Raw genomic sequence first — 14559 nt, forward strand, 5'->3', positions numbered from 1 at the left:
AACCTACTTCTTATATGTACTTTAGCACAAAAGAAGATGAAGAAAGCATATTTTACCACAGGGTGAAGATGGTCAACTTGGTTATCTCTGAGACAACGAAAGAGGAGCAAAGTGCCATCGTTTGGCTCTATGGCTGTGCTTCACGCTCTTATTAATTGCCGCCTTAACTTTCCACCATTTGCTCTTCCCCTCCAGGTGTGTTACACCGCAAGGAGGCAACCAGCCTTCATCAAGTCCTAAAATATGTCTTCGAAAGCATTCTTCCCAAGAAACTTATGTTAGAAAACATAACGTTTATTTTAGTCAATGAACAAGTTGATAGGAAAGATCTTCTCTCGAGGGGTAAGTTGTTGTAAGGATTGATACATCAACAATTAGAATCAGTTGTGAGTCGATAGGTTACCTTACAAGTTGGGTAAGAGCCTATTTAAGAGTCATCCCTCTGAAATAAAACCTTCGAGATATCTGTCAAAATTTTCCAACTGGATGTTCCTCTGAGTTATGGTTAACTTGAAAAAAAAAAATGGAGGAGGAACAGCGCAATTTTTACATGTAATTATCACAAGATAAAGTAAATCCGTAGATACGATCTTCCAAGCTTATGCTCCGATGATTTGCCATTTCGGGCGAGTGCTAGACTTAACGAAAAAAAAGAATGCCATTTTTTTTAAGAGTGTGCGAATCACAAGTGTAATTCTGTGTCGTCAATATTCGTGGTGCAGTTTGACCATGTACACCTGAACATCAGTGTGCATATCCTCTATACTGTTTCCTGTACACTTCCTAAGGTGCTGACAAGGAGAATTTATTTAACAATCTAAGAGCTTCTTTAGTTGGCGATCATTCCCTTTATTCTCGTCACCTTCGCGTATCATTCAGGGGTGATACTGTAAGGAGAAATTAGACGTTAGTCACTCTTAGGGCAAATAGTCAAAGAAATGACCGAAGAAGCCATCTCAGCATATCTCAGAAAAGTGCGAGCTCTTACATTCGGTCATTTATTGATATTTCTAACGAGTTAATGATCGATGTTCGGTTTAGCCACAGATGCATTTGTACGTACCCTTGTCTGGTAATTGTCGGTAAGCTTTAAATTATTTATTTCATCTATGATGTGTAGAGGTCCTATCGTCGCTGTCTCAAGTGATAGCTATCATCGACTTGGCGAGTGAGGACAAGAAGGCCGCAGCTCTCAGTTCTATTTTACATGTACCGCTAATGAAGATAGATTCCATCTCAGAAAAGTCTGCGAACACTTACATCATGTCGATCAGACCTCCCTATCACGTTGTAATGCAAGCTTTGTTCGATGTCATGGACTTCTTCAATTTCTCCAGAATAGCGGTAGTCTATGACGGTAAAGCTGTTTGATGAGTATTTAAATTAATCGTTTCATAATGATATGCTGCGGTATGAACGCTAGCGAGGATCGATAGCCTACAACTAATGTGGCCCAAAATACTAAACCTAGCGTCATGTTAGATGTTTCCTGACTTCTGTTTCACTCCGAATATTGTTTATTGCGGCAGCTTTTTATCCTTTATAAAAATCAGCGCCCTAAATTACTTTTTCCCTTGATGCGCGTTTCCTTACATCTGTCCTTTTCAAACTGAAATTCGTTGTAACTGTGGTTTGTAGCGTGGTTATTACAAGAATGGTGCAAATGTTATGTTATCGTTCCCTTATCGTCTTATTCATTCGTCGCGGAAGTAATCAAAACCTATACTTCAGAGAAAGTTTACTTGAGCTAGGGAAGGAATCAGGGATTGCTTTGGTTTTGCTCAATCACGAACTACCCTCGCTGATTGGTCCAAAGAACTCGCGGCAACGAGTCAACAAATCAAAATCTGATTGCGAAGATTCTTCATTGGCTCTTTGTTATAGTTTTATCTGTTCTGATTCACCGTTGATTATTTTGGTCTTGGTTTCGAAACGCTACGAGATGGGCAACATAACCAGGCTACTGGCTGTTTTAAAAACTTCCCTCTTTCTCTCTTCTATTTTTAGCCAGCCGAATCAGAGAGGCATCCTATTTTTACGCTAAAGCTAAACGATGGCCGCGATTTAGCATCAAAATGATACCAGAACTCATTTTGAATGACAGAGAAAAGTTACACAGCTCTCTGACTTATTTGCTCAAGTCACGCATCAAAGAAATAATCTTGTTATGTGATCAGAGAGACCTATATCACATAATGAACGAGGTAAGTTTGTAATTTACACTTTTGTTTCTATTTCTATTACCTTTTGTAACTTTTGTGATTACAGAACTAATAAGTTAAATATAAAATGAAGCTAAGTCTCATTTTTCTTTGGTTTGCCCGGAGCTCATCTCTATATTGCATGAAACCTTTAAGAGGTATGCCCCTTGAGAAGGGAACGTCAAGGCCTGTTAAATTTGTATCACTTTCCCTCAAGGGCAGGGAACTGGTTTTAAATATTTGCGACATTTGTCATCTGAGAAAGGTTGTATTTTAAGAATAACCAAGAAACCCCTTAACAAAACGTCTAGAACTCCATTTACAGTTTTAGTCAAGTCTTTAAAGCTCTAGCCGCGGGACCCCTTTCATTTAGAGTAGAGTAGACATCTTTATTTATACAGGATAGCCCCTTCAGTGTAGTAAACACTTGTATCAACGGGGGTCCTGTTACCCACTCATCCCACCCCAGGGGAGGACATCCATCACACAGTAATCTCGTGTGTGGGAAATTAACGTCTCCTGCCCCTAAACCTGCAGGAGACGGGACCTCCATTTATTCGTCCCTATCCGAGAAGACTAGAATATCTAACCATTTCTTGATGTTATAGAAAGGTAGCATATTTTATTCTTCTCAATTATTTCAAGACCCTGAGTGTTGGTCCGGCCGGGGCTCGAACTCTCGACCTCCCGCACAACAGTCCAGCGCTCTATCCATTGAGCTAGCCGGGAGGCTTATCTCGAGGCTTATCTCGAGCTGAAAGATTAACTAGCTTAACAGCCAATCAGAAAGGGTGATTTGCGGTGCTCGATGCGTGATCATTTTACTGGCATGCAGGCTTCTGATTTATCTCTGTTTAAAATTTCAACGATCACTAGTTTGTTCAATTCTAACAATTATTAAATTGACGTTACAGGCGCTATACGTTGGAATGAATGACAAAGACTATCGCTGGATAACACCTGATTTGGTAATGTATTGACCACGCGAGAACCTTTTCCGCGCTTAACCATCCACGTGCGTTTTCATTTCATTTATGCCTTCTTAGTTTTGTCTTATTCGGTAAAATAATCTTTTATACCTTTTCTAAATTTAAAGAAAGTTCTCTAGGCTCTAGAAATGAGGCGAGATATCGACATATCCTTTTAGTAAGGATATCCACCGCTCTTATCACGTAGATGGAAGATTTTCACCTCTTCGTTCATTTTCTGCTCTGGCCACCGCTTGTTTTCTTTGTTTTTTTTTTTTCGGTATTCACATGATCATCTCCTCTGATCAAACGATTACCGTGAAATAGTTCTGCTAGAATATGGCTGCTGTCATATTACAACCAAAGAGGTTTGTCTCCTGCTAGTTGGGGTTCTCATCATCTCATGAATTATTTGTCCATGATTTGTTGCGCGACTGCTGGGAATCGACCTGAAGTAGGTAACCAACTTACACTAGCATATAATGCTTACTTTCCAACTAGTTTTTGGCGAGAAGCCAACGCTGCGACACGTATTTATTGCTTACAATTCAAGATACGTTCATGAGTAATATAATTGTTGAACTACGTTTTTCCGGCTCCCTTCACCTATGCCCCAGATTGACTACAACTAAGTCTAAGGTCAGGTGCATTATCGATTTTCTCTTTAACAGGAGGTGGCTGGTGCAAGTCAAACATACAATCACACGTATCCCTCGTTTCTTGGTATGGTGGGACTCAGGCTCCATATTTTTAACGAGATTTTAATCCGGAACTTGAAAAATCGTGCGACTGGTGGAAAAGGAGCCGAATACCCTTTGGTGAGAAAGAAGCTGCTTTTTTGCACGTTGTGTCGAAATGATAATGATAACAGTTGGACTTCGTTTACAAAGGGTGACACTAAATAGTTACAAACTGTTAGAATTGTGGCTCTCCAAATAAGTACATAAACCGTGATGGCAAATAAACATAAACAAAGTGTAAAAAAAAAAAAAAAAACAACAACTGGCACTGAGGAGGCAGACCAGTTGGCCATATACAAAGTGTAGTCAAAGATGTCGAACTCAGGGTGACCGAAAACAAATCCAGCGAGTAGCAGGGTGCAGGGCTCGAACCCGTGACCATCAGGTAACATGACTAGCGCCCTAATCATTCGGTCACACTGCCACCTCTTGCCTGCTCTTGTCGTGGCACGTTCCGACAAAAAGCGGTCCAATTACGAAATGCCATGCGGATTGCGTGTGGTCCTGTTCCGCTGCATAGTGTATCATGCCAAGTTGTACCACGCCCTGCTGTCTCGCGTCCTATTTTGTCGTGTTTTGCTATGTCATTGCGCTTTGTTGTGCGTTACTTTGGCAGTTCGTGTCCTATCGTATTTTGTTGTTTTGTGAAGTTTCGTGCAGCTTCGCGTTGAAACGTGCTGAGTCGTCAAAATGATTGTTTTCCATTGCTTTGTATCGTGTCTAGATAGTTGTGTATTCCTCTGTCACTCTATTCTGGGTTGTTGAAGTTGGCGAAGATACGCCGGTGAGAGAAATGCCAACTTTTCAGGTCTCTCAAAGAGTCGCTACGTCGATATTGTTAATATCATACAACACGTGACAGACTCTTTGACGTTACTTGTAAACGTAACTTCTGAATAGGTTTGAAAGTAAGGGTTATTCCAATTTCAAATAAATACGGCACTAGTTACATTCAACATTTCCTGCCCAAAGGCCGTGTATGCAGCTGTCCACGACGTAGCGCTTGTGGTAGGGACGGCAGTGTGGAATTTATTCAACAATGATCCAAGAATACCAAGGATAGAATCACGTCTAGACAATGGTGCATGCGCTTTACGAAGTATATCAAGTAAACGCAAGAGATTAGGCTGGAGACTGCTAAAGCAGATTAGAAAGGTAAAGATAAATTTTCTTGTGAAAGATGATTTTATTCAGTGAATGACACTGGCATACCCGGAGAAAAGCACTCCCGAGTGCTCCCACTAGGGGTCGAACCTACGACCTTCCGATTAGCACTTGGACCTGGTTACTGGGTGGTAAGTTAGACCGTTTAACAGGGTCCATAGTGACAAACTTCCTGCATACTGCAAGGATAGTAAGGTCGATAAGTGACGCTTTTGCGCGATGATTATGTAAATGAGGATGTTAAATTTTAATCCTGGTGAATTAGATGAAAGGTAAATTCAATTTCGATAAAATAAGATTAATGTTTTTCACTATAAGAAAAAAAAGTCGTAGAATTCAGCAGGGTCTACTATTCTTCAAATTTCAATTTTTTTGTCACATTATGTTTAAAGGTGAAACTTTTCCACGGAGAAGGTCTGACAGGAGAAGTGCAATTCAACCGTCATACGGATGAACGAAGAGTGCACGATGGTCTGGACATTGTGAACGTTGTTCTAAACAGAACCAAAAAGGTTTGTGAATAGATTACAGTACATGAAGAGTAATGCAAGCTTGTTCGATCACTAACTAAGCTCTCATGATTATCATATCAGTGGAGGTAAGAGAGACTTGCTGTTCTGTGAGTGATTGTCAGTATGTGTTTGTGTTACTTGTATATTCTCTCGTTTGTTCTCAATAGATCGGCTCGTGGCAACCTGAACCTGGAATGACAGATCACCGTGTGTCTTTAAACAATGAACACCCACAGTGGGTGGGGGATTTCGCAAAATTGGTTCAGTGCAACAATCCGGGGAACAATCTGCATAACGAACCAGAACCGATTCCAGTGCTGAAAGTTATAACAGTTTTGGTGAGAATACTATGTGATTTCAATGCTTTAATTCCTAGTAGTGACTCGCGTGTGTGTCCATCACGTAGTTAAACTGCATATGACAGGAAAGTTTTTTCTTGTTTCTTGTAGTTGGATATCTATAGAAAATGTTTCGAAGCCTTAAAAGTGCTGGGAAAATCTAAAAAACACTCTTTTGCTTTCAAAATACGCGCAATTTGCCTTCGTAATTGTCCCAGTCATCACGTGGCCAAAATCGCACGTGATATCGTAACGTGACGTCACATTGTGTACCTCAATGGAACTTCAGAAGAGTCGGACTCAAAGGAATCATTAGAATCACTGGACATCTTTGCCTTTCAATGCACTATCTATCTACTACGAAGTACTGCAGAACCCTCTTAGCGATAACAGACCTTCGCGGCAAAGGTACACAATGTGACGTCACGAATAGCTTCGACGGCGATAAACTAGGTCCCAGTCTCCGGGACAAATTTGAAGGCAAATTGCGCGTATTTTGAAGGCAAAAAAATGCTTTTTACATTTTTCCAGTGCTTTTAAAGCTTCGAAACGTTTTCTATAGATATCCAACTACAAGAAACAAGAGAAAAAAATTTCGTGTCATATGCAATTTAAAGAGAAAATGGAAGCTCTTCATATAACATCAAACTCTACTCGCCAAATTTTGTTGATATGGACAGCAACAAGAAGGGAAAATTATGAATTAGATCTTGCATTGTCGGCCAGAGGGCTAAGTGACCTAGCATATGATGTACAAAGGTAGCAATTTTCATGATAAATTCACTCCTGCAACAGCCAATTTTTCTCCTTCATTTGAAACTTTGAAGTGTGCAGTTGGGTGTTCACTGAAGTTAATATGAACCCTTAAATTTAAACCCTAAGAATGACCAGCACCTAATTTCACCTTACATCAATACTGCTCAATCATTCATGAAAATAATGAGAATAAAAGAAATTTCGTTGTCATCAACTGTACCCTCCGGTTTTCCAATGTATTCCAAAGGTTTTGGAATTCCGTGTAGCGAGCACTATGTTAAAACATCGGCCTTTTCTGAAGACAACTGCCACCTCCCTCCTCTCAACTTGGTTCAAGACATGCTGTGTTAGTTTTCAGGAGCTATTTATGTCTATATTCGGAAAGGAGTTACATCGCAACTTTCTGATTCATTTTAATGTAACGGTGTTTCGCCTCTAAATATGGTAAATCCTTGATATAATATACTAGCTAGGGTGTACAAACACCAGAGAGGACAAAATAACTGAAAAGGTGACGATGGCGAAGATCAGCATACACCTGAAAAACCCATAATTGGAGGTTAATTTTTTTAAGATGACTAGTCATCCAACGTCATTTTATAATAAAGTTCGGGTTTAACGCGCGCTCTCATTGGTTGGAAGGGCGTATAGAGTATAGAGCATGGAGCTGAGCTAAAGCAGTCAAGCCATCTGCTAATTTATACTTTGCCTAGTTTTCTCGCTAATTGAAAGTGAAATTTCGGAATAAGAAACACTCGACTGCGTTTCGTGTTTCTCCCTACACTTCTTTCGTGCCCTAGCCGCTTCCTGCGTGCTTTACAAAAGAACAGAACACGGCGGTCAAGGCTTCTCCATATTTGTTAAATAGATCAAAGATTAAACCTCAGTCAATGACTGTCTTGTGTCTCATAGGAACCACCGTTTGTAGAAAAGGTGAATGACTCTACGCCATTACCAGATGGGATTATTCCTAAAAATCTGCTTCAGGGTTTCTGTATCGATCTAATTGAGGAATTATCCCACAAGGTAAAATTCGACTATGAGATTCATGTGGATAACAGCTACAAAGGAATGGTGGACGCGTTGAAGTCTCAGGTAGCATTTTGTCGTTCTTTCAAAATTCAACTCACTGTTTGCATTAAGCCCTTTTTGCGTTAAATTTAAAATATTTGCTTTAGCATTGAACCAATAAGTTTCCATGGACTTTATCGTTTGTTATTGCCTTAAATGTCATTCTTAAACTTCAATTGGCTTGTGCGATTGAATTTGATACCAAACGATTATCTAGCACCTCTCGTCCTGAATAATTTGCTTTTCTATCGTTTATCCTCCTACTTTAGGCAATGGACCTTGCTCTTGCACCAATCACAATAACAGCAGAGCGTGAGTTGATCATCGACTTCAGCAAACCGTTTATGGACTTCAGTATGAGTCTGATCATGCGCAAACCTGGAGAGCCTCCGATCAATATATTCGCTTTTCTTCTGCCTTTCACCAATAATCTGTGGCTTTCTACGATTATAGTGGTAGGGGTTTACTTTGTGCGGTCCCATTTTGCAGTGGGAGGGTTCCTTTATCTCAAACTTGCCGGTAACCAACCAAGGGTACCGGACATTTTGATATATCGACGACTAAATCACTGATAGTAGAATGGATCCGAAGAACTAGTGTCCAAGTTTAATTATTCAGGATATGTCTTACCTATACGATTAACCTGGGGTCTGAGATTTCCAGTGATCGTTGGTTCAAGATGCCGGAGGATTGTAGGGGGGGGGGGGGGAGGGAGGAAGCTCGAGATATCTACCGTAAAAAAATAGCTAAATAAGTTGGCTGCCTTTCCTTACCAGGTGGTAGACAATCCTTCACTCAACATGATAAACAGAAAACTTGTGATTCATCTCTAATAACTTACTTGAAAGTGCCCCATTTCCCCCCAATAAATGTTCCCCGTGATTAGTGAGCATTTTGTTAACACCAGGCATCATTGAAATGGAGGAGAGGGGGAGAAATATGAAAGTTTTGGAAAAAAAATTTAAAAAGTGGCGGAGTTTGCCAATACTTTTGCCTCTCATTGGAAGTTTTAAAGACAGATCTCCACCTGGGGAGAAATAGCGAAGGGCCTGAGATATCTAATGTACCATCATGTTTACCGGGGGTAACGGGAAAAAATGTATCTTATTAACCAAGCGCGAGGGCCGTACTGGGAGAATATCGGCCCGAGGTCTTGACAGTACGGACCGAGCGCAGCGAGGTCCGTACAAAAAAGACCGAGGGCCGATATTCTTCCAGTACGGTCCCGAGCAAGCTAAGGTTGATAAGAAATTTATTATACGACTGAAAGTTCAAAGGGACACAAGTGCGGTATCATTCGGGACAGTGCCTGGTCCAATACTGAGAGAATATTGACCGGCAGTAAAGCATTTTGATTGGTTGATTTTAGTTATTGGCCCTCTGATTTCCCGAGTCGTGTAATAATAAAATTTACAGTATGTATAGTAATACACTGGGTTGCTCTCATGACGTCAATGTACAGCTTTGTCTTACAATACTTATGAAATTTTTAGAACTTCATGGCGAAAATCCTTCTCGATCGTATGCGCGTACGTTTGTCTCAACAACTCTGAGTTAGTGCTTTTATTTTTCACTAATTTTTTGTTTTAGCTACAACACAATTTTTAATATTACAAGAATGTAGTAACTTCGTTTTGCCAAATTAACCTTGTTTTTGAAGGTTTTGTTTATCACCGGAATGATGTGTGTCATGGACTATTTGAGCCCTTTCGGTTACCGTGCTCGAGCTCGTGATTCAAGCGAGGAGCCTGGAAATGAGTTCAGCTTGTTGAACAGCTTGTGGTTTGCTACAACGTCCGTTTTACAGCAAGGTCCGGACAACACTCCACTGTCTCCCTCTGGTCGCTTGTTAGCTTCCTCCTTTTGGTTTTTTATATTAATACTGATAACAACCTACACGGCAAACCTGGCTGCCTTTTTTACAAGTATGTTCAACGAAATAAAGCTATTAATTTCATCAAGTAAAAAAATTAAAATAGTGCCATTCCTCAAATCAAAATTCCAAGGTATCTCAGAAGGAAAATTGGCGTTTCCATTCAAAGTGAGTGCTATCCCTATAAATTTCTACATTTTTTAAAGTTAACATGAGTAATGTTTTGAGGATATTTAATTTACCTTCATAATTTTGAGCTTTTAACAGAATGGGAGATTATTCTTTCAAGTCGAGAAAAAAGTTTACCAGACACCGCTTCTGATCAGCTCCTTTTGTTTTTCATCGAAGCGTGATCTGCAAGTATTGAACTTAAAACTTGTGTCCGGGAATTTTATTTTAACGCTTCCTTATTTTTTAATCATTTTCAGTCGTTTTTAACTTCAAAAGAGCTTTCGAGCAAAACTCAAAATGTATACTTTTATAGGGATAGCGCGAATAATTTGCATGCTATTTCAGTTTGAATGAAAGTGCTAATTCTCCTTCTGTGATACTTTACAATATATTTTCTCGTTTCATACTAATAATTGGGAATTTTTCGTTGAATTCCACTTTCTTTTTCCAGTTAAAAGAGTAGTTCAAACTATTAATTCCCTGGACGAACTTGCAAGTCAAAATGAAACAAGATACGGAGTCCTCAACACGGGTTCCGTGCAGAAATTCTTCCAGAATTCAGAAAATCCTCTTCACATGAAAATGTTCTCTTATATGAGAAGTCAGCAAACATTCGTCAACTCTACTTCAGATGGGGTGAAAAAAGCGCGGACAGAAAACTACGCTTATATAACAGAATACCCCTACTTGGCATACTACAATCAACAGAAGCCGTGCAACACGAGACTTCTGGACAAACTACTTCAAGCTAAAGGTTATGGAATTGGGCTGCAGCAAAACTCACCCCACACAAATAAGATTTCTGTCGTGATCTTAGAGGTGGGTTGCTCATTTTTGTGATAACCTTCACGCCAGATAAATGGTGTGAGTGGCTTATTCAAAGGTTTTCAAGCGTTACACTGTTATATACATTATTTTAACCCGCAACAGATCAATTTTTAAAAGTTTCGGGATGACTTAAAAGAAATAAAACCCTGTGGTAATACTTCAAAACCTACTGGACGAGTCTAAAAATTTGTTGTAAAAAAACAATTGACACTTCTTAGACTGAAAAATCATTTATTTTTTTTCTTTCCTCTCTTTGTTCTTTGGTACCATTTTTTTAATCGTTTTTTCATTATGACGATTATTGTCATCAGCATGACTATTGATAATAGCATTATCATTATCATTATTATTATTATTATAGTAATAATCCAAAATATCTTTATTTAGCAATAATTTCCTTAAAATCCTCTACAATACAAAATATTAACAGCGTAAAAAGCGATCCAAAATAACTCACTTTCGGCTCACATCTACTCCTTTTTTAATGTCAAAGCGTCTGGAAAACTATAAATAACGGAGTCAAATCTGAACAGATTCTAAGTCTAATAATCTGATAAGTAAAAGCATATCTAAAACTATACAGAAAGGAGAAAGGTGAATGGCAAATCTATATACAAGGCTGCTAATCATTATTATTGTTGTTATTATTATTATTATTATTATTATTATTATCTCTTCTATTACAGTCTTTGCTGGTGCTCTTTTTATGCATTAGCCTGGCGCAAACAATGCATCTAGGGCATCAGTCACTCAAGTCAATCATTCTGTTCAAACACTTAGCACCTTTCTATGGATTCGCGCAGATCCCAGCATGCAGATCTTTTGAATCTCTGTCACAGTAGCTGCTTCCAATACTTTTTTTATGTTTCCCACCATTCCCTTCTTTACTATACCAATTATTATTATTATTATTATTATTATTATTATTATTACTGTTATTATTATTATTATCATTATAATCAAAGCAGCACTGGTGGCTGCCTTTTACACTGCTGCAGTCTGCAGTGTGAGGTCAAACCTTTGGTAGTCTTATTTTTTGGCAGTTAAGAGAAAGTGGCTTCATTGAGAAGACGCGGCGAAAGTGGTGGGACGAGCGCAGTCAATGTCCAGAACCCTCCAAGTCTAAAACTGGGAAAATACAGAGTCTTGGCGTCAACAACATGGCTGGAGTGTTCTTAGTCTTACTCAGTGGTGTCATCCTCTCGATAATTATTTTGATCATTGAGATACGTTACAAGAAGGCCGTGTGCCCCACTAGCGGCCAGGTAAAAGTTATACTTCGTCCACACTTGAGGATAAAAATATTTTGAAAACAAAACTTTTTTTGAACGATCAGGTCTACCGTCCACACTAGTGTAAATGAAGGAACAACAAGTGATAGTTTGAAAAATTTAGGATACTGGATCTCCCTCATCTCTTTTTAAAAAGTCTCTAAGACTGATTGGACGAATAGTGCAGTCAGAAAGTGAACAGGAAAGTCGAATTTTGTTTAAATTCCACAACGTTCTCTCTGTAGAACGCTCTAAAGCGATATCTGGGAAGAAGAGGTTGTGGGGCGCAGAAAAGGTCAAGTAAGCATTTGGCTACTCCCGCCATTCATGTCCACCCGGTCCCTCCTGTCACTTCTGTCAATCCTGTCACACCGGTCACACCAGCAACACCGGTCACAACAGCAGCATTGGTCACACGAGCAGCACCGGTCACACCAGCAGCACCGGTCACTCCGGTTCGAGTAGCTGTGGTGTTGTCCCAAGGAGACAAGGTTTTAGGGCACTTGAAGGACGAAAAAGGCAAAGGAAAAGGTTGGAATAAATGGTTTCAAGCCCTTGGAAAGATTGAAGGTAAAAACTACTTTTTAGCGCAATTGGCGGAAAAGTCGCAATCTCTGATTGGCCAATTTGCCGTTGCTGAGGAGTAGGTGCGCAGTTGTTCAGTTACTGACCCGCCATTACCCCTTAGTTGTTGTCAGTTGATTGTTGTTGGGGTAGGGGAGGGGTAGGTGCGTTGTTGCTCATTTACTGACCCACCATTACCCCTTAGTTGTTGTCAGTTCATTGTTGTCGGGTTAGGGGAGGGGTAGGTGCGCAGTTGCTCATTTACTGACCCACCATTACCCCTTAGTTGTTGTCAGTTGATTGTTGTTGGGGTAGGGGAGGAGTTGGTGCGCAGTTTCTCTGATACTGAATTTGATCCGTCCTATTCTTGTATGTGACATTTTTTTTTGTCTGATTCCAGAATCTCGACGATGAAAACGAGAATTTTTGAATATTTGGGGCAGTTGGATGACGTATTAAAAAACATTTAGCAGTGATGCTATGTCTTCGGCATCAATAATTGAGAGCGCATGTTGAGTGCAAATTACCGCCGTTCAGGTATTGATCCTTTTCCCCTCACGCCACGAAGTTGCTTCCATTGAATGAGTTTGTCGTGGCTAAAAGTTAACTGAGAACTGGATAGTGGGTGTGGATCGTTTAGAAGTAATCTTCCAAGTTCGAAGGGCTAACGCTCGAAACGTCAGCTTTTTTATTCGTTACGGTGGCCAATTTACAATTTCAACTTAGTTGATATAACCAAATTACCTTGTTACCCTCACCGACGCAGCACCACAGTTTCTTTAGAAACTTTCAGCCTTTATTCCAAGTTTTGCATTTGTTCGACAAAACAATTTAATTTTCTGTACGAGGCGTCACCGTCTACCTCTCAGGAACCGATGAGAGATAACTGAGTTGTGTCTCACTGAGTTGTGTCTCAATGAGTTGTGTCTCACTGAGTTGTGTCTCCCAAACATCATGGTGCTATTTTCAAGCTCAAAGGTGACTGGGAGAAAGAATTATGTCTGCGATGGGACAGTGATTTGAGTTCACACGAAATTCTCAGGGCTAAAATTGTAAGAAATTTATTGTAGACCGAGCAGGGAATTGATTTTAGGATCCTTGGGGTGAAGGAGTTAAAGAGGCTACATTATAATATTTTGAGTTGTTGTTGTTGTTGTTAAGTTAAAGAGAATTGACCTCAACTAGAGAAAAATTGAAAACTTCAATTCACCAGGTTACGCAATCACTGGAAAGACCAGAATAAATTTGGAAAAAACGACGATGACAAAATATATTGTTAATTATCATATGACCCGTCCGGCCCCGCTCGCGCAATTCCATAGAAAACCACAGTAAAAGCTAAGGCGTACAGGGCCGGACAGGTTAACATGAGTCGGTCCGGAAAAAGCCGTTAGGCCTTGCTGCCCTCACGTCGCTTTGTTGCAGTAACTTAAAGGAATACAGAAATGAGAAAAAAAAGTCACGTTTTTCAAGGAATTGGGAGTTTCTTGTTCTGACTCGAAAAAATAAAGAAAAAGTTATAATTCCAGATTTTTTTTTGTGCTTGTGTGGCTGCGTGTGCCCTTCTATCGCGTCTTAGGTTGAAATTTTCAACACTTAGAGGTCATACGATAAAATGTTTATTGACTGAGTTTGTCGGGCCGGACGGGGAAACATTTGGCTCCCGGTCATGAGGCATGGCCCGAGGTAACTTCTCGAAAGCCGCAACAGCGAGTCTTGGTCACCTGCGGATACGTAGTTAGATTGATATATTGGCGACCAGCCAGAAGATAAGTCTTTGCGATTGAAATAACTTTGGAAATCAGTCACTACATAAAGAAACCTCATCGTGGATGTCCAGGGAAATTTACCTCTCTTTCCGCCCGAGGCTAAAAATAACTTAAGTGAAATCGACATAGCCCGACGCCCTGATTTTCCCTCTCTGTCCCCTTATTTCCTCTTCAGATTTCAATAGTTAACACATAGCCCGCCTGAATTACCTGCAGGTCCATGTTATTATTATAATTTTATTTAGTCAGCATTTGAATGAAGAGTGTAAAAGTGCGTAAAATAGCATTCGGATGTGATTTTTACGAGAATTTAATAAACATGGACATATTTAA

The 14559-nt window shown here is 39.9% G+C and overlaps 1 protein-coding gene across 1 annotated transcript; it reads left to right on the forward strand.

The window, feature by feature from the left end:
* The first annotated feature begins 43 nt into the window (after nt 1–43).
* On the forward strand, nt 44–14559 carry LOC111330175 (glutamate receptor ionotropic, kainate 2-like). The gene is made up of 15 exons (XM_022934999.2): nt 44–342; nt 1121–1357; nt 2008–2204; nt 3116–3169; nt 3841–3987; nt 4882–5064; nt 5466–5585; nt 5753–5923; nt 7592–7774; nt 8020–8205; nt 9411–9675; nt 10246–10613; nt 11666–11887; nt 12139–12463; nt 12858–14559. Exons 1-15 carry the CDS (start codon nt 276–278, stop codon nt 12869–12871), a joined length of 2739 nt encoding a protein of 912 aa, XP_022790734.2. The 5' UTR covers nt 44–275; the 3' UTR covers nt 12872–14559.

The sequence above is a fragment of the Stylophora pistillata genome, chromosome 13, assembly GCF_964205215.1.
Source record: "Stylophora pistillata chromosome 13, jaStyPist1.2, whole genome shotgun sequence".
In the NCBI taxonomy this organism is placed as follows: Eukaryota; Metazoa; Cnidaria; class Anthozoa; order Scleractinia; family Pocilloporidae; genus Stylophora; species Stylophora pistillata.

Coding starts and splice junctions, on each gene's coding strand:
- LOC111330175 (XM_022934999.2), top strand. CDS start 276: ATGTTAGAAAACATAACGTTTATTTTAGTCAATGAACAAGTTGATAGG. Junction 5,065..5,465: donor TGCTAAAGCAGATTAGAAAG/GTAAAGATAAAT, acceptor TTATGTTTAAAG/GTGAAACTTTTCCACGGAGA. Junction 11,888..12,138: donor TGTGCCCCACTAGCGGCCAG/GTAAAAGTTATA, acceptor TTCTCTCTGTAG/AACGCTCTAAAGCGATATCT.